The sequence below is a fragment of the Dama dama genome, chromosome 13 (genome assembly GCF_033118175.1).
Source record: "Dama dama isolate Ldn47 chromosome 13, ASM3311817v1, whole genome shotgun sequence".
In the NCBI taxonomy this organism is placed as follows: Eukaryota; Metazoa; Chordata; class Mammalia; order Artiodactyla; family Cervidae; genus Dama; species Dama dama.
The window spans coordinates 37,438,713-37,457,543 of record NC_083693.1 but is presented as its reverse complement, the minus strand read 5'-3'; the positions used below and the strand labels follow the sequence as shown (position 1 = coordinate 37,457,543).

General features: G+C 47.5%; 1 protein-coding gene across 1 annotated transcript in view; it reads right to left on the bottom strand.

Annotated features, from left to right (window-relative positions):
- PCSK6 (proprotein convertase subtilisin/kexin type 6) overlaps nt 1-18,831 on the bottom strand; it is a 177,031-nt gene that overhangs the window by 69,713 nt on the left and 88,487 nt on the right. Inside the window, exon 7 of the mRNA XM_061158890.1 lies at nt 4,765-4,937. Coding sequence (XP_061014873.1) covers nt 4,765-4,937 — 173 coding nt within the window. The remainder of the gene's footprint in view (nt 1-4,764; nt 4,938-18,831) is intronic.

Sequence of the window (18,831 nt, the reverse complement as noted above, 5' to 3'; positions counted from 1 at the left end):
AACATTGAAGCGCTCAGACTGCCAGCTTGGCCAAGCTCCATCCTCACCCACAGGCCCAACCACGCTCCTTCAGCCACAGACACCGGCTGAACAAGCACACCAGTGCCAGATGGAGCTGACCTGTTGGTCCAAAGGCAGGACCTGCTAGTGGGTGCAACTGGTCCCAGAGGGCAGAGTCAACACCTGTCTCCAGATGGGTGGGCACCCCAGTCTCCGCACACCCCACACCTCCCTATCCAAACATGCAGGAGGAAACCCAGGCTTTCCCCAATGACTGGACAATTTAAAGGAAACTTTCAAAGGAATCCTGCAACTATGGTAGCCGAGTGAAGCCCTGCTTCTGATGGGATGTGGACACGTGACCCCAGCACCCAAGGCCACCTGGGTTGAGGCACCCACCTGCCCCGGAGGTGCCAGGACACCCCACATGTGGCCCAAGTGGACCCCAGGGCCCACCCTCTTGTGCCGGTTTGTCTTCACTCCAACATCCCCGCCAGCTCCAACCTGGGGCTTGAGAGACAGCCCAGCCCCCAGCTCAAAGCTGCCTCATTCACTCTTGTTCCCACATCTCTGGGGAGACCTGTCCCAATGGCAAGGAGCCCAACAGAGAGGCTGCCCATGGTCAGCACAAAGGGCAGTCTCTAGAAGGACTGAGGACACGGGTTTGTCTGTGCAAGTAACACACACGAAGCTCATGCAAAGCAGCAAGAATCCGAATGAAATTCAATCAGAGCCTGTCTCTGATTCTCTGATGAGAATCACCTCTAGACACCTTCACCTTCAGTCCTCACCACACTGCAGTTTACTGATCAAAGGCCATTGTTACTCAAGGCAGGGGGAGCTACATTCCTGCTCCCGCTTTGCAGAGTGCTGCTTACACTTGTAAGTGCCCACACCGCTCACACAGCCCACGATCGTAAGCACCCACACTCCTCACACTGCCCACATTCATGAGTGCCCACACTGCCCACACTCATGACCACCCATACTCGGGAGCGCCCACACCGCTCACATGGCCTGCACTTGTGAGCACCCATGCCCTTCACACCACTCACACTTGTGAGTGCCCATTCCGCTCACACAGCTCACGCTCGTGAGCGTCCACACCACTGACATTCGTGAGCACCCACACCGCTCACATCGCTCACACTTGTGAGCACCCACACTACTGACATAGCCCACACTGCTCACACTACCTACACAGCTCACATGTGAGAGGACAATGCCTGGGTCTCGCTAGGTTGCAGGCATGGGCTTGGCTAGTCCAGGTAAGCCTGTGTCCGTGTTTCTAATGAGATCCCCAGTAATGCCGGCAAACAACAGGGGCCTAAATGCCAAAGACTTGCATCTCCTCACTCTGCACTTTGCAGGGACCCCTGACCCCTGAGTTCTCATGGGTGTCAGGGTGTCCAGAGCCTCTCTCCCTTCTGAGAACAGTCTCCTGGAAAGAGTATGGGAACAGGGCAGAGGAAACACCCAGGGCTGAGGTGTAAGGAACGTCCAAGCTGTCTCTGAGGACTGTGTGTTCATGTTCCACATCTTCTGTTCACCTGGAAGCCACAGGATGGAGGCTCTAGGGCAGCGGTCCCCAACATTTTTGGCACTAGGGACCAGTTTCGTGGAAGATGATTTTTCCACAGACCGGGGTGGGGGCAGTTTTGGTATGGTTCAAGCACATTACACTTATTGTGCACTATATTTCTATTATCATTACATCAGCTCCACCTCAGATCATCAGGCATCAGATCCTGGAGACGGGGACCCTGCTCTAGGGTGAGGATGTGTCAACCCCAGGTGTGAACTCACACTTCTGTTCAGGAAGACACCACCTCCACTCCTCAGAATGTGTTTTGACATCTTGCCAGGGAAGCGGATGGCTCATCTGTGGATGTGGAGTGCTAGTGAATGCTTGGTGCTGGACCCGGCCAGTGCCTCCAGCCACAGTGTGGTAGACTCTCCCGTTCTGGGTGACCAGTCATGTGAGGACCAATATCCAACACCTCTTTATACTAAAGTACAGCATCTGATGGTGCCTACCAGAACCCGCACCATCTACCAAGAATGCAGTCAGGTTTTACAGGGGGGGCTGCAGGTGACAAGTGGGGCATCAAGGAGGAAAACAGACGGAAGAATGTGATCTGGTTTGAGACCATCAAATTTCTAGGAGGATTTTCAGTGACAGCTTCTGACAGTTGCAATTCAAGGCTCCCTATGTGACATATTTCATTCAGAAAGACTAAAAAAAAAAACCAATGAAATGACCTCAGTATCTCAGAAAACTGACATGAGTGGTGGGAACCACGTGGTCCCACTGCAGCTTCTGCACTCCCGATGGCGGAATGAGGCTGGCATGGCTCAGAACTCAGGACGCGGAGCCCTCATAGCTCCCAACACTCCACCCTCTACAGCTCACCTGTACACCCAAGAGAGGTCAGGCCAAGACAACCAGCCCATCTCCTGGAAACAGCCCGTCCTCAGCTCTCAGAATCTTTAGAAATCATCTCATAGAAATGACCGACACTCAGGATTCACACCTCTCAAAGAGCATCTTCAGGGACGACCCTGGTGGTCCAGTGGTTCCGACTCCGTGCTCCCAGTGTAGGGGGCCCAGGTTCGATCCATGGTTGGGGAACTACATCCTACATGCTACAGCTAAGAGCTCACATCTGCAACTAAACCGCCCATGTGCCACAACTTAGCCCCGGTGTGACCAAATAAGTGAATAAAGAAAATATCTTTAAAAAGCAGCATCTTCCATTCAATAAAAGTGGTCTCTAACTTACACCTAATTTTAGGAGGTTCCCCTTGGTGTTAAGAGTGAGATTCACATGACCCAGTGCATGAGGGATGCTGGAAATTGGGGCAATGAGATCTGTGCATCTGGCAGCGGCTAACGTGCTTGCACCTGACCTCCCAGCACCCGGTGAGCTTGGCCACTCGCCGAGCTGACTGAAGAGCCTGCACATCTCCTGAGTCGTGTGGACAGAGGAAGACATCTGTGTCCTGAGTGTGAGCTGTGGACGTGCTAATGTCTACCCGTCCCCCTCTTCTTTTGTCTCACGAGGATCAGGGTAGCACAGAGCTGTGAGGGACGTGAAAACGGAGCCCCACTCTGGTCACTCACTTCTCAGACATTCAAGCCCTGAGTGGCCCGGGAGGAGAGAGGGCGGAATAAGAAGCCTCACACTTGTGTACAGTATCTCGTGGCCCGGAGTCACCAGACCATGGGGTCTGAGGCTGGGGGTGTTCCAGGAGACAAACACCCCAGCCCCATAGAAGGGAATTAATAGATAGAAAGTGACCAAACTCAGCACATCCAGAAAAGTGACCAGACTGTATTATTCAGACAAAGGAAATCATCAACAAGGGCCCATGGAGTGGGGTGGGGTGGGGTGCAGAGGGTGGTAAGCCTTGCCTTCAGGACAACCACTGGTACCATCTGACTTGTTAACTATGTACTGACCACACTTTAATCATGGTGAACAGTTTATAATAAAATAATAACTTTAAAAATATGGTAAAAGTATATAAATAATAAAATGGGCTTGACCTGGCCCCACCGTCCTATCTCCCACAGGAGAAGTCAGAGGCATAAACCCTGCCTCGGGAGGCCTGGACTTCCAGCTTTCACCTCGCCGGCATTTCCTGGCTACTCAGGGCCACCAGGACACTCACTACAGGCCGGTGTCTGCTCCAGGAAGCTGTCCTCGCCCAGAAATCCACTGTGCCCCCTCCTTGTGAGACCTAGGTTGTTTCTAGGACCCTCTCTTCCCCAGCTTTCCTAACTCACAAGGACCCAGAACTGATGACCACGGGGTGACTGGGGTGTCCTCCTCTGCCCCCCTTGGCCAATAGGTTGAGGGCCCATGTTCATCTGTTTGCTCTGACAGCCCCTGGTGGGCTCCACCCTAGACATCCTAAATGTCTGGGTGGCACACTGGCTGGGAGGGAGCACCATGGAGACCTGATGCCTTGGGGGTGTGGGGTGAGCACACAGCCTGTGATGCATGCAGAGCTCCAGGATGGGGGTCCTGTGGGCAGGTGGGCTGAGTCCCAGACACCCTTCCACCTGCAGAGCCCCACTAACAGGCCAGGCGGTCAGTCTAGGACCCCCACCACCCAGCTGCACACCCCAAGCCGGGGGCTGTCAGGCTGCGAGGCAGAGTCCTGGGGCTGGCAGGTGAGCTGCAGGCACCTTGGGAGCAGTGACTCTGTAATGAGATGACGTCCCTCTGCTCTGGTTCGGTGGGTAGCTGCTGCCCTGAGCCCCCACTTGACTTCTCCCTTGCTCTGGCCCTGGTCCCACCTCATCCTGTCGGGGCTCTCCCTGAGTCACTCCGACTCTGTGTGTGTGATCCTCAAATTTATTTATGTATTTAATTTTTGGGGGGGCATGTAGGGACTTGCTTCCCTGATCAGGGATGGAACCCCTGCCCCCACACTGCAAGTGTGAAGTCTTAACCACTGGACCTCCAGTGACATCCCTAAAATTTATTCACTGCTACCTACATGACAAGATTTCTCCTTACTTCTATGTTGGTTACTTAATAAGACAGACTGCAATCCAGCATGAAGCTGATCCTGTACTCATCTCTTAAAGGGTGAGAAGCGGAGCCCTTCAATGTGCAGAGAAGATCATCTTGGGTTTGTAGAATTGCTTTTAATATTGTTTTTGGCTTCTTTATTCTTTCTGGTTTTTAATTGTTGAGAGCCCTCACTCTGCCCCTCACCCTGCCCTCCCACCGTGGCTCTGGGTCACCACACCTTTCTGATGCCGTGCTCGAAGGCCTGTCTGGCCAGCCGGCCAGGCCCGTCCACCGTCTTGCCATCATCGTCCGGCCCCCAGCTGGCACTGTAGATGTCGATGTAATTGGGTCTGGTGCCCAGAGACTTGGCCTCCACCATATCAGTCACATCTCCATCCAGCATTCGGATGCCTGAAAGCACAGGCGGATGTGAGAGCCGTGTGGATGCTGGCCCCTCGTGGGCGGGGTTCCCATGTACAACATCGGGCCCCATATTCAGCTGGGACCCCAGCCACTAGCAACTCCCACCCTGACAGCCTGGAAACCCTGCTCGAACACAATATCAGAGAAATTCACAGCAGAACGAGAGGGACTCAGACCTGAGCACCATCACAGGTTCAACAATGGCGCCCACAACCACATGGGCCCTGGCCGAGGCCTGAGGGAAGGCTGAGGTCACCAGACGGCTGGCTCCTTATGGCTGGACAGCCTCAAGAGTAAGCAGACACCAACGCCAACTGCTTCACCTGCTGGCTCCGCCTGCTCCCTACTCCTTCTTCTCCACCCTCCATGGACCGCAGGCTTGTGTCCCCAGGCTCAGGGTTGACCCCCTAACCCCATGCCAGCACATCTGGAGGCAGACCTTTCAGGAGGTTCGGATGTGGTCATGAGGGGCCAGGGCAGGACAAGCAGACTCAGGAGAACAGATGGCGAGAGCGTGCCTCCCATATCCTCTGCCGCGTGAGGACACGGATGGTGGTCATCTGCCAGCTGCCACGCTACGGGGCCCTCACGAGAAAGCAGTGGGCTGGCACCTTGAACTTGGGTTTCAGCCCCCCAGAGCTGTGAGACACAAGGGCCTGTGGTCTGGGCCACCTGGTCTGTGGGATTTTGTCATGGCTGCCCGAGCGGTTTGGACCCTTGGGTGCCTGGTAGCAAGATGAGGGGTTGCCACCATCGTTTAAGCCTGGATGTGATGGCACAGGACGAGGTGGGGTAGACACCTCATTACCAGCTCCAGAGAGGAGGCCTGGGGAGGCGGCCCCTCACCCACGGGAGGTGGGGGAACATGCGGCAGGCCACCGGGGAGACCCTGCCTGACCACCTGTTGCAACCAGTTAGTGACCACGGGGCTACCTCATCTCCCTAAGCTTCTGATGTCTGTAATGTGCAGTGATGAAAGCTATCACATCTGCTAAGGTGCCAAAACATCAAAAAAGATGGTTCATATAACGTGCCCAGCACGCGGTAAGTGGCCACTGTATCAGCAGCTAGTCTGACCCTATCTGTAAAAACTGGGGCAGTAGAACCTACCTCCAGGGGTTGTTAACAATAACTACTTTTTACCTTTATTTTTAAAACATTTACTATTTGACACATGAAGGATTGCCTGGTACACACCTTACAAGCCTACTAAATAAAGCCTGGTACACACATTAGTTACAAAGCCTGCTAAATAAAGTAACAGACACATGTAAACCTCCATCTTGGGAAAATATGACCTTGAACACCTGAGGCCTTGACCCAGGCCTGCCCCTCACACAGGAAAGTACTCAGAAATGTGCATTAGTTTATCCATTGCCTTAACAATGGGTGCTTTAATATGAGTGGAAGCAGGCTTAAATAACGCAGCATGCACTGGGAATTCATCCTTTGTCAGTTACTTATGTTATAAATACCTTCTCCCAGTTGGTGCCTTGACTTCTCACTTTGTTTACGGTGTCTTTTGATAAATACAGGTTCTCTATTTGAATAGAGTAAGAGCCAAATTTTCTTTGGGCTTGTCAGCATCTGTGGAGGATGAACCCCCCACCACCACCACCCCGTGCTGTACTTTCTCCTTTCTGATTTCTGGGGGATGAGAGCAGTCAGCATGGCCCCCAAAACCATGCCTCCTGGTCTCCGGTGTGTCCAGGGCCCCTGTCTCTATGGCTGTGTCACAGATGGGAACTTGAGACTCTTGGAGCCATGAAAGCTGAGGAGGGGCCACAACCAGTACGGGATGCTGGCTGCTTCATGGGGCAAAGATGCAGCCCTGGGGCAAGATGAAGAGCAGAGTGCTTCAGGGGGAAAAGAGCAGGGGCTAGACAGTCCCAGGGTGGAATCATATCCCAGCTGCGTCTGGCCCTGGGCCAGGGTCTCACACTCTCTGAGCCCACGGTTTCCACAAAACCTGCTGGGGCAGTCGGGAGGATAATATAACATTGGGGCCCTGATACCCTCTGCTTTCTGAGAAAAAGCAGACATGTCCTTATCTTTAGCAATGGATTCTCCAGGGCAAGAGACCCCACTGGCCACACACACAGCCAAAACCAAACCAGTTCTGCCATTCAGGTGGTGACAGTAGCCTGCCGCCCTCAGGCCTCTCCAGGCCAGGGATGGGTGGTGGAATGCCAATGTCTGAACAGGAACAAGATGCCAGGAGACATCCCCCAAGTACGTAAAAACAGAAGACCAGAATGCTTCCCGACACCTCTCACATGGCTCCTCCTCCATCCTGGAGGAAGACTGACTGATGTGTGAGGAAGAAAGCACGACATACCGAGGTTTTAATTAAGCATCTGTTTTCCCAACACTGACAAGCTGCCAACAAGGAAAAGGTAAATATTTCCAGTAGAGACCTGCTGTTCCAATATTAGTATTACATGCGAATGGCTCTCGAAATGCCCAGCTGAAGAAAACAGTCATCATTTCTTTAATGAAAAAATAAAGACCCATTTCCCATAAACTGTCAGGTACAAAAATAATGTAGACAAACCATCTGGATTTGGTTTGTCCTGGTTGTTGGTGTGCTTACAACTGGGCAGCAGGCTGGGTCCAGGGTTCCCGGGAACGGGACAAGCGGGGCTGGCCCGTCCACTCTGAGGTCCCATCTAGGGAACGAGGTGGGAGAAGTGTGACGAGGAGGAGGGGGAGGGGGCTTCGCAGGGCCTGCTGGGCAGCTCAGCCCCTGGCAGAGTCACAGCCAGTAAGATCGCACAGCTGGGCTTGCAGCAGTCACCTTTCCACAGACTGACCTGCACCCACAACAGCCTCACTGTCCTGGAGAACCCGACGAAAGCACTGATTTTACAGGTCTCCTGAGGAAGTTAAAAATACAACCACAATTTTCTCATAGTGACCCATCCTTCCTCCCTTCCCCTGCTCCTAATTTACAGACGGGAATGACAACCCGCTCCAGTACTCTTGCCTGGAGAATCCCATGGACAGAGGAGCCTGGTGGGCTACAGTCCGTGGTGTCACACAGAGTCGGACTCCAATGAAGCAACTGAGCACCCAGCACATGCAAACCACAGGCTTGTGTGCGGCGGGCAAACCCAGCCAGGGCCCTGCATCGCCCCTGAAAGTGCCCTGCATCTGTCCACTCTCATAGGCCAGTGGGAGGGGCGCGGTGCTGGGCTTGCAGACAGGGTCTTAAAGGAGTAACTAAGCTGAAGTGAGGTCACATGGGTGTACCCCCATCCGACAGGCCTGATGTCCTTCTAAGAGGAAATTCCGACAGAGACAACACAGACCAAGGGATGACCACGGGGAGACAGAGAGGAGCAGCTATCTGCTGGTCTAGAGAGAGGCCTTGGAAGAAACCAGGCCTGGCAACACCTTCACCCTGGACTTTCAGCTTCTAGAACTGAGAGAAAATGTTTCTGTTGGTGAGCCAAGGAAAAGACAACCAGAACACCCCCTGCCCTCCTCCCTCTCCCCAACAGGAAGTCAGGCATCAGGCCGTTTGGAGGAGGGAAGGGGAGCGGGATGTGGGCCCACTCCTGTCCATTGAGAGATAATGTGTTTTGCCTTCAGCAAATGAATGGCAATGCAAGAGCAATGAACAGCGGCAAGTAAAATTAGATTGTGGCTTCCTGAGTGTGACAAATGGGCCTCCCCAACAAATTTTGCTCATTAATCCTGAGTTTATTTTAGCAGTTTCCACAGAGAATTGATTTAGTCTTTCTCTCTTTTTCCACTAAAACTACAGTATATTCTGTCCTACCAACAGCCATTCTGGGATGAGGGAGGTTGCAACAGTTGTTTAGAAATGCTGCAAACCTAAAAGGCTTCTGCTCTCATTATGGCCCAAGACAAATAAGCTCTCAGATCTGTAAACATGCCTGCACTGAACAGCCTCCTTCTAAGACGTGGGGCATGTCTGCGGGACTGGGAGGCACATGTGAACTTGCCACAGGGTCACAGGAAGTGTCCAAACACCGCGGCTGACCACCACACCAGGTCTCCCTGGGCTCCTGCTCAGTCTGATATCCCTCATGGTGAAAACGAGGCAGGAGCCGGCGGTGTCCAGTAAACTCTTGGGGTCCTGAACCATTTTGGGCCCCTGAGAGGAGGCCTCTTCCAGTAGGTCTCGCATGAACCCTATCTCTTATTTCTGTATTCTGATGGTTCAGGCCTTGCTGACCCTGCAGAGACTGAAGCCCCACGCTCCCAGGCTGGCCAGTTCCTGGAGATGGTACAGGAGACCCCCAGGATGTCTTCCTTGGGCAAACCAGCCAATCCAGAGCCCACCCCACAAGGATGTCTTTCATTGGGGGAGGGGGTGTCTTACCTTCAGGTTACTCTCCATCTGCCCCAATCACCCCAGGGCCAGGAACCAGACCACCAGGGGCAGCCCTTAAGCCCCGAGACCTGAAATGATTCAAACTAGCCCATCTTAAGCCTGCTCACCCCTCCTCACTTCTTTTGTGCAGAAACCACAATAAGGGCTGCAGATCACTTCTTCCCTTGCTTCTTCTGCCTCCACAGAGACCCTGGAGCCTGCCATGTGTCCCCCACAGCAGCATGACCTATTCTCTTGGGAACTGTGAGTGATAGACTCGGCTCAGGGACCACTGTCTCCTGACCTGTGGGCCTGTCATACCTGAATAATAATGAAAACTCTATTTCAAAACAGGTCACGCTTTCATAATCAGGTTCTGCTGATTTGTCAGAGAACAGTAAAAAGTGCAAGAACCTCAGCAGTGCACTGGAGATTTGAAATCCTGATTGAGTTTCGTGGTTTCTGCACCAGAGAGCAGGGTCCAGAGAGCAAAGCAGTTCGGTGAGGGCTGGTGGGGTGGGACAGGGGGCAGTAGGCAGGGCAGGCAGGGATGCAAGGAGCCCTGAAGGATATATGTCCTGTGACAAGATGCCCTGAGTGGGCCTCTGATGGAGACCAGGAGGCAGTGACAAGAAGACAGTCACACCACCCAGCAAAAAGGCCACTGGCTTGTCACACAGGCTCGGACATACTCTGCGTTCTCTCCCTGCCTATCTTTCTCACAAGCCCCCAGGAGTGGAATTGCTTCTACTCAGTGTCCATGAGGACAACCTCAGAACCGCACATGCAGCCTAGAACTGGCTCACCTGTCCTCTGGGGAGGATGGTGGCCACACCTGCCCATCTCCTCCTTCCTAAGGTTCCTCTCAGCCTCGGGGTACCATACCCAGCAGGTGGGGGCCTTTGATGAGAATGCAAGGGCTGTGGCTGCCCACAGTCACTAAATCCCCCTAAACCTCCCAATGCATTTTAAATTTTCCTGCAGTTAAAAACACACTTGGAGCCTTTGAAGATTAATCTGCAGCTTAAATTGTACTCTTAAAATACTCGTAAGCCTAAACAGCTTAATGGAAACGCTAATGAGACTGAGTTCTGTGAGTCTGAATTAACATAATGAACTAATTTATGGGCCTGGATTAATTTAGCTGTTATGTACTTAACATTCTCCTGTTTATGAAAGGAAAAGCATGATTCAGTTCCCCCATCAAAACAGGGAACAAAAACACCAGCAGGAATGTGGCTGCTGCTGCTGCACTTTTCCTTCCCAGAAACAGTCAACAGGCTGAAAAGGCGCCCGACCTTTGTCCTTCACGAGGCTTGAGCAGGACACCTTTCAGTTCCAGGGCACCGCCTGCCCCCAAGCAGCCTGGGGATCTGTCCCTCGGGCTGGGGGGCTTTGCTGAGCTGGAGCTGGACACAGGGGCAGGCTGTGCTCCAGGTGACCCCGTCCTACCTCAGGGAAATGTGTGAGTCCTGCTAAGCATCAGCTCAGGGGAACAACTCGCCAAAAGCCAGACGCTCCCTAAAGTTAAAAGGGCAAGGGCTTCATCACGTGCCCTACAGGTGACCTCACCCAGCAAGTTCTCCTTAGGCCAGGGTTGGATGAGCATCCTACAGGACGCTGGGAGGGGCCCTGAGGCCAGAGGACCTGATGCAGAGGCCTGGCTCACCCCTCAAGTCTGAGAGGGGTTCTCAAGGAACCAGCGGGGAGGGCTCTGTCCAGAGCTCACCTGGCAAGTGAGACACTGATGATGATGAGCTGAAGGCTGGTGGGCGCAAGTCTGATCCCACCCACCACCACTGCCACCCAGAAGCAGACGGGGAAAGAGGGGTGGGGAACACTACGCACAGGGCTAAAATTAAAAAAGGTTAAGAGAGTGAGAGAATAAAGACAGTGAGGAGAGAGGGCGGGGGAGGGCTCGCCATCCTTTCTCTGTGGCTTCCCGGGTTGTCCCAGTTATCACAGGAAGGATGGAGACCGCGGCTTAGAACATATGACGCCGGAAGAGAGAAGTAAGGCCCAGTTACCTTTGGAAGAAATGTGAATGCAGCCAAGGAGAAGGATTCACATGCCCACTGTGGACCATGGACCCTTTCTATCTGCTCTGCGCCTCCTCATGGGCGTGGTGGCAACAGTCCTCACCCGGTCACCACTGCAGCACCGGGAGCCACAGCTGCAAAGGGGCGACCTCGGCTTAATGCCAGGGGCCTGAGCTCACATGTTGGCTCTGCCAGCAGCAGTGGTGTGGACCCAGACGTAGCAGGCAAGCCTCCTCTCTGACTGTCAGTCTCCCCTGGCGTAAAGCGACGGTACTAACACCCAGCTCCAAGCGTCATTCTGAGGACCAGATGCACAGACGACTGTGTGTGTGTTGGTGTAGCATCTGGTAACTAATGGCAACCAGTGACAGCACTGAGCGCCATCACAATAAAAATACTGATTGGCCGGATGACAAAGGGAAATCGAGCCCCTGGTCCACCCCTACTCAGGGCCCTAGAAATAACAGGAGCAAGAAAAGAAATGAATAAAACAGTAACAGCCCTGGAAAACAAGGGGCAGGAGGAGGAGGTGGGGTGGGAGGCTACGGCGGGAGGTGGAGTTGGGGGGGTGGTGGTTAGGGGATGGGGTGGAGCGGGGTGGGTAAGGGGGAGGGGTGGTTAGGGTTAGGGTCCTGCTACACCAGAGGGTTAGGGTTGGGGTTAGGCTTAGGGTTAGGGTTAGATGAGGGTTAGGGTTAGGGTTAGATGAGGGTTAGGGTTAGGTGGGTGGGACAGCCACCTCCTCTCTGGGCTGCCAGTGGGCAGCAGCAGGCTTCATTGATAGTCTGACACAAAGGATGAGGGCACCAAGGTTGGACAAACAGAACAAAGCGGGCAATGAGATGTCCAGTACCACCTTGCCAGACTCCAACATCTTCTCTCAATAGTCTACTGAACAGCCAGACAGAAAGTTGGCAAGGATGTGGAAGAACTCACCACCAACAGCAACCAATATGGTCTCATAGACACTTCTAGAACATTCTACTCAACAAGAGAATACAGGTCCTTGTCAAATGCATGCAGAAGACTACCAAGATAGATTCACCCCGACATCAATGAATCTAGGAGAACTGAACTCCTATCCAAGTGTGTTCCACAACCACGAGGGACTCTAACTTGGATTCTAACTAGTAACCAATGGCAGAAAGAGAACAGTTCATCTCCAAACAGTTGGAAACAAGACAATATGCTGTTAAATAATCTATGAGCCCGAAAGGAAGTATCAAGGGAAAAACAAAACATTGAACTGAATGAAAAGGAAAATACAACATATCAAAATCTGTGAGACATGGCTAAACTTACTACTATGAGAGATTTATGGAACCACTGTTTACATCAGAGAAGAGGAAAACATCTCAAATCAATAATGGAAGCATCCACTTCAAGATCCGAGAAAAAGACTTCACTAAGCCCAAAGCAAGAGGAAGAAAGGAGATAATAAAGATGGGAGCAGAAAACAATGAAGTAGAAAACAGAAAAACACTAGAGAAAATAAGCATAACAAAGAGCTGGTTTTCTAAAAAGATTACTAAAACTTGGTAAACTTCAAGCAACAATGACTTAAAAAATAGGGGGGCTGGGGAGACACAAATTACCAACATTAGGAATTAAACAAAATATAACCACAGACTCTACTGCACCAAAAGTGCAATAAGAGAATACTACAAACAACTCTACACAAATAAATGTGACAAGTTAGATGAAATGGACCGCCTCCTCACAACATACAAACTACCACAATTCTTGCCTGGGAAATCCCATGGACAGAGGAGCCTGGAGGGCTACAGTCCATGGGATCACAAAGACTCGGACACAATATAGCATATGTGCACTGCACTCAGTATGAAACAGACAATTTGAACAGCTCTGTAACTTTTCAAGAAATTTAGTTTGTAATTAAAAAACAATCTCCCTACAAAAGAGATTTTTTAGGTCAGAAGAGTCTACTAGTAGTTAAAGAATTAACACCAATTCTACACAATCACTTCCAGAATATAAAAGGGAGGGAAAAATTCTCAGTTCACTTACTGAAGCTAGGACTGCCCTGATACTAAGATCAAACACAGTGGGGAGAGAGAGAGAGAGAGAGAGAGAGAGAGAGAGAGAGAAATTACAAACCAAGACTCCTCATGAACATAAAAACCCTTTACAAAATATTAGCAAATGGGTTTCAGTAATATATCAAAAAGGAAAAGAAAACACCATGGCCAGGTGGGGCTTACTCTACAGCCAATACTGGATCAATATTCAGAAACCAATATAACCCACCATGCTAACAAGCTAAAGAAAAATCACATAAAACATGCCACTTGATGAGGAAAAGGTGGTGACAAAATTTTACACCCATGCATTCTTTAAAAAACTCAAAAAACTGTGAATACAAGGGAGCATAATAAACTTCCTAAAAAACGTTTACAAAAAAGTTATTGTTAATGTAAAGGTCCAGACCTTGTTCCTAAGGTCAAGAACAAGGCAAGGATGTCTGCTCTTGGCCGGAAGTCGTAACCATGATGATAAAGCAAGAAAAGGAAATAAAAGGCACATGGATTAAAAAGAAGAAATAAAATTGCCCCAATTTGCAGATAACAGTATCAAGTATAAAATCTAAAAGAATCTACACCTAGAATTAATAATGAAGTTTAGAAAGGTTGCAGGATACAAGATTAATATGCAGAAAACATTTGTATTTCTGTATGTTAACAATGAACACATGAATGTCAAAGAAAAACAATGACTTTTATCATCATTTAAATAAAATGAAATAGCTATAAACCTAACCAAACATGTATAGAACTTGCATGGTGAAAGCTTCATGGTGCTGATGAAAGAAATCAAAGATACAAATAAAGGAAGAGACACATTGTGTTCATAAACATAGTAAAAAGGTCAATTCTCCCAATTAATGTACAGGTTTAACACAATTCCTACCAAAACCCCAGCAAGATTTTTTTTGCTCGATACTGACAAAATAATGATAAAACTTGTACAGAAAGGCAAAAGAATTAGAAAAACTAAAGTGGGAACAATCAGTCTACCTCATTTCATAACTTTCTGTAGCTATGACAGTTAAGACTTTGCTGCACTGGCAGAGTGACACAGACACATAGATAAATGGAACAGACTGAAAGCTCAAATATAAACTCATTCAAATAACTCAAATGACTCTTGACAAAAGTGCAAAAGCAACTCAATGAAAGAAAGGCACTGGAACACGCAGTGCCACAGCAACTAAATGTCTGCAGGCAAACAAAACAAAGAATAAGAACCCTTGACACAGGTCTGACACATTATACAAAACTAACTCAGGGTGGATCTCTCAAAATGGAACTAAAAAACTTTTATAAAACTATAAAGCGTTTAGAAAGAAAAAACCTATAATATCCTTAGAATGTAAGATAAGGCAGAGCTATAAGATTGATACCAAAAAAAAATGACCCATAAAAGTTAAAGTTGATCAACTGGATTTCATCAAAATTTTGAAAATTTACACTGGAAAAGACATAGTTGAGAAGGATGAAATGACAAGTTACAAAATGGGAGAAAACATTCACAAACAACATCATCATCATAGCACAAATAGCTAGAACATATAAAGATCTCTCAACACTTAATAGTTAAAAATTGGAAAATGAGAAAAAAGACATGAAGAGACATACCACCAGAGAGGACACACAGATGGTAAATAAGGACATGAAAGGATGCCCCACATCACTAGCCTTAGAGAAATGCAAATTAATGAGATATCACTACATACCCATCAGAATGGCTAATGTAGAATCAGTGACAATACCAAATACTGGCAAGCAGCAGAGAAACTGGATCACTCACACAGTGTCAATGGGAATGTCAAATGGCACAGCTTCTCAGAAAAACACTGACAGATTCTTTAAAAAAAAAAAAAAGTGAACATGTAACTTTCCATAGAACCCGGCAAACTGCACTCCTGGACATCTATCCCAAAGAAATGAAGGTATTGCTCATACAAGAATGGAAGAATGCTCACACATTCATACAAGAATGTTTCCAGGAGCTTTACTAGTAATACCCCCAAAACTAGAAACAACACAGATATTCTTCAGTGGGCGAGTGGTGACACAAACTGTGTTACATACATACCATGGAACACTATTTCTCACTGAAAAGGATCGAACTGCAGATGTATACAACAACCTGGAAGAATTTTGGAAGAACCATAATGAGTGCAAAACACTAATCCCAACAGTTACATAGTATATAGTTCCTTTTTTTCAAGTTTTATCAACCTTTATTACAAATCAATTAGATAATAATAATCACAAAACTAAGGTCAGAAATTAGAAGATAAAAATTATTCTGATCAGATAAAAATAAATTTTTTAACATTAATATTAAATAAGTTATTAACAAGTTGGAAAGAAAATGTTTGAACATGGAGAAGCTAATATTTCTATGACTTAAAAATCAGTGTGGTCCCATACTCTACCCAGACATTGATTATAACCTCTAGTTAAAAGTAAGAAAGCTGGGAAGGAAGACTCTTGAACTTCATTTCTTCACATGTTTAAAAATGAAAGGAAAATAAAATTTTATTTAAATCAATTCTTTTGGACTCAAAAGTTTTGAATTTTTGCTTAAATTTTAATCTCTCAACTTTAATTCCTTCTCGGGAAATACAATGAGGGCAAAGTTTACATTTAACCCTCTTAACATCTGTAACACATATTAATGGAACATCTTCAGGTATACATTGTAACTGGGATATTTATATTTATCAGTACCATGATTCAATCCCACCACAGAGTACTTGACAATCTCTGCTGGCCAATGTGATAGGGTACTGACTCTGGGATAGGAAGTAGAGTGACTTCTTAACACGGGGTACAACACGACTGAGCAACTAAGCACATGCACACGCACACATACACAGAGACTGGCCCCTAGAGTTAATTCACTTTTGCACGAGGAAGACATTCCCAAAATATCCCTAGTCCCAAATTATGGCTCCATTTATACATCATTTTTTAAATGAGACAACAATGGTTGCCAGAAGTTAAGAAAGGAGCTGAGCAGCAGTGGTTGTGTCAGTACAGGGGCTACATGAAGGATCTCTCTGTGACCCTGTTCTCTGTCTTGACTGTCTCAGTGCTAGTATCCTGATTGTGATGATGTTGCTTTAGTTACACAAAGATCACCATGATGGAGAACTGGGTAAAGGATACACTGGATCTTTATGTATTGTTTCTTACAACTGCATGTGAATCTATAATTATTTCAAATGGACACTTGAGTGAAAACATCCCAGAAGATAGATTATTTTCAAAATGTCAAAACTGCAAAGATAGAGTATCAGAGAACTAAACAACTGAGCTTAGGGATTCTCCCAAGACCCAAGACAAAAGGTCAAATGGATTAACAGTTTGAAAGTTAAGAGGCCGAGTTCTAGTCACTGTCTTATTAATAAGAGTTCTGGGAGGATGGAGTGAGGAAAAAGTCAAGCAAGAGAGTCAAATAAATAACAGAAGGATCCCCTGAAGCCAAGCACAGAAGTCTTTAAATTTCAATCTCAAATCTAAACAGTGATGACCAAAGAAACTGGCCCTCCCTTAGCAGTTAAGCTCACATGATTTCTGGAGTGTAAGATGATTAATAACTCAGGAGGGCCAGAGAGGAAAAGGAAAACAAACTCATATCAACACACAGGTTGAATCCCAAAATGAGGAAAAGAAAAAACAATCCTGAAAGATTCTGGAAGAAGAAGGAAGTTATCTGAAAAGGAACAAAAATTAACATTGGCACCGGACCCCTCATACCAAAAAAACCAAGGGAGATGGGTTTTAAAATTCCCAGTGAAAATTATTTTGAACTTAAAATCTAAATTCAGCCAAATCTGCTGAAGAAAATAGAAACTTCAAGAACTCAGAAAGTTTACTACCTAGATAGCTACCCATATATACAGCAAAGCACTCAGAAATATCTTTTGAAAGAATGAATGACCTTAGTAGAGAAGAAAGTCTTGTAAAATAAAACAATTAACATAAAACAAAGACATAGGACCAAAGAAAAAAGGTAACCAAAAAACTGGCCCATCTTTGCAGTGAAGCCCTCATAACTGTTGCCACGTAATGTAGAAATGTAGTAACAACACAGACTGAAGATCCTGGATGATGCCAATGTGGGAGGCAATCCCAATGTGGGGGGCACCGCAAGAGAGAGGAATAAGGCAGAGGGGAGCAGGACTACAGTTGGGTTCTTGCTTAGCTTGGGTGAAGTGGGCAGGTACAGATCAAAGTGCAACATTGCAGAAAGATATATTCAGATAGGTGTGTTTCAAGGTGTTAGAAAAACAGAACTGGAATGCAAAAATTTCAAGCCATTACAATGAAAAAAAAAAAAAAGAAGAGGCAATAATCTACATCTATCCAGCAAAAGGGAGTAAGTAAAAGAAACAATGACAAACAGTAAAAAATATATAAGTAAATAATTTAATACATTAGTAAATAATTAATAAAAGAAAAGTCAAAACACAATAACAAATATATCTGGAATCAGAACATGACTACATCAAATTCCCTTTAAAAGAGACTCTTAGGTGGTATCAAAAAAATTTTAAAAAAAGTAGATACACGCTACTTTGTTGTTTAGTTGCTCAGTCATGTCCAACTCTGAGATCTTGTGGACTGTATCCTGCCAGGGTCCTCTGTCCATGGGATTTCTCAGGCAAGAATATTGGAGCAGGTTGCCATTTCCTCCTCTAGAGGATCTTCCCAATCCAGGGATCGAACCTGCATCTCCTGCATTAGCAGGTGATTCTTTTTTTTTTTAACCACTGAGCCACCAGGGAAGCCCACATGCTGCTTACAAAAGGTTAAAAGTAAAGAAATGAAAAATACATGAGGAAAGCGATGATAAAATAATTTACCAGGTGTGGCAATATTAATATCCCCTAAAGAACAATTAAAGGCAAAAAGAGAATAAGACAAAGTGGGAATTTTTATACTAATTAAAGAAAGAGCCATTACAAAAAAGAGATGATAACTTTTATGCATCTTGTAATGGAACTAATGTAACTATGAAATGTATTATACTGATTAAAGAAAGAGCCATTACAACAAAGAGAGATGATAACTTTTATGCATCTTGTAACATAACTATGAAATGTATACACCAAAATTGAGAGAAATCGACACATCCACAACTGATATGGAGACTAACATCCCTTCTCAGAAAGAGACCAGGCAGACAAAATACAAGATGCCCACACACCTGAAGGAGCTCAATGCAGCCAGGTGACAAATGTGGCCTCTCCAGACACCAGGAAGGCAGGATAGGTGGCTGACATGGATAGGCCTACCAGACCAGGCATTGAGCAGGGTGCGGAAACCAACCTCTCAGGGCGGCCACTGTGCAGCCCCAGCTAAGCATTGCCATGAAGGAACGAGGGCCAGCGGAGCCAGAGCTTCTCATTTTTTTCAAGAGAAGCGGCAAATTCCTATTTTCTACATAAAATCTCTTGATCCATAAA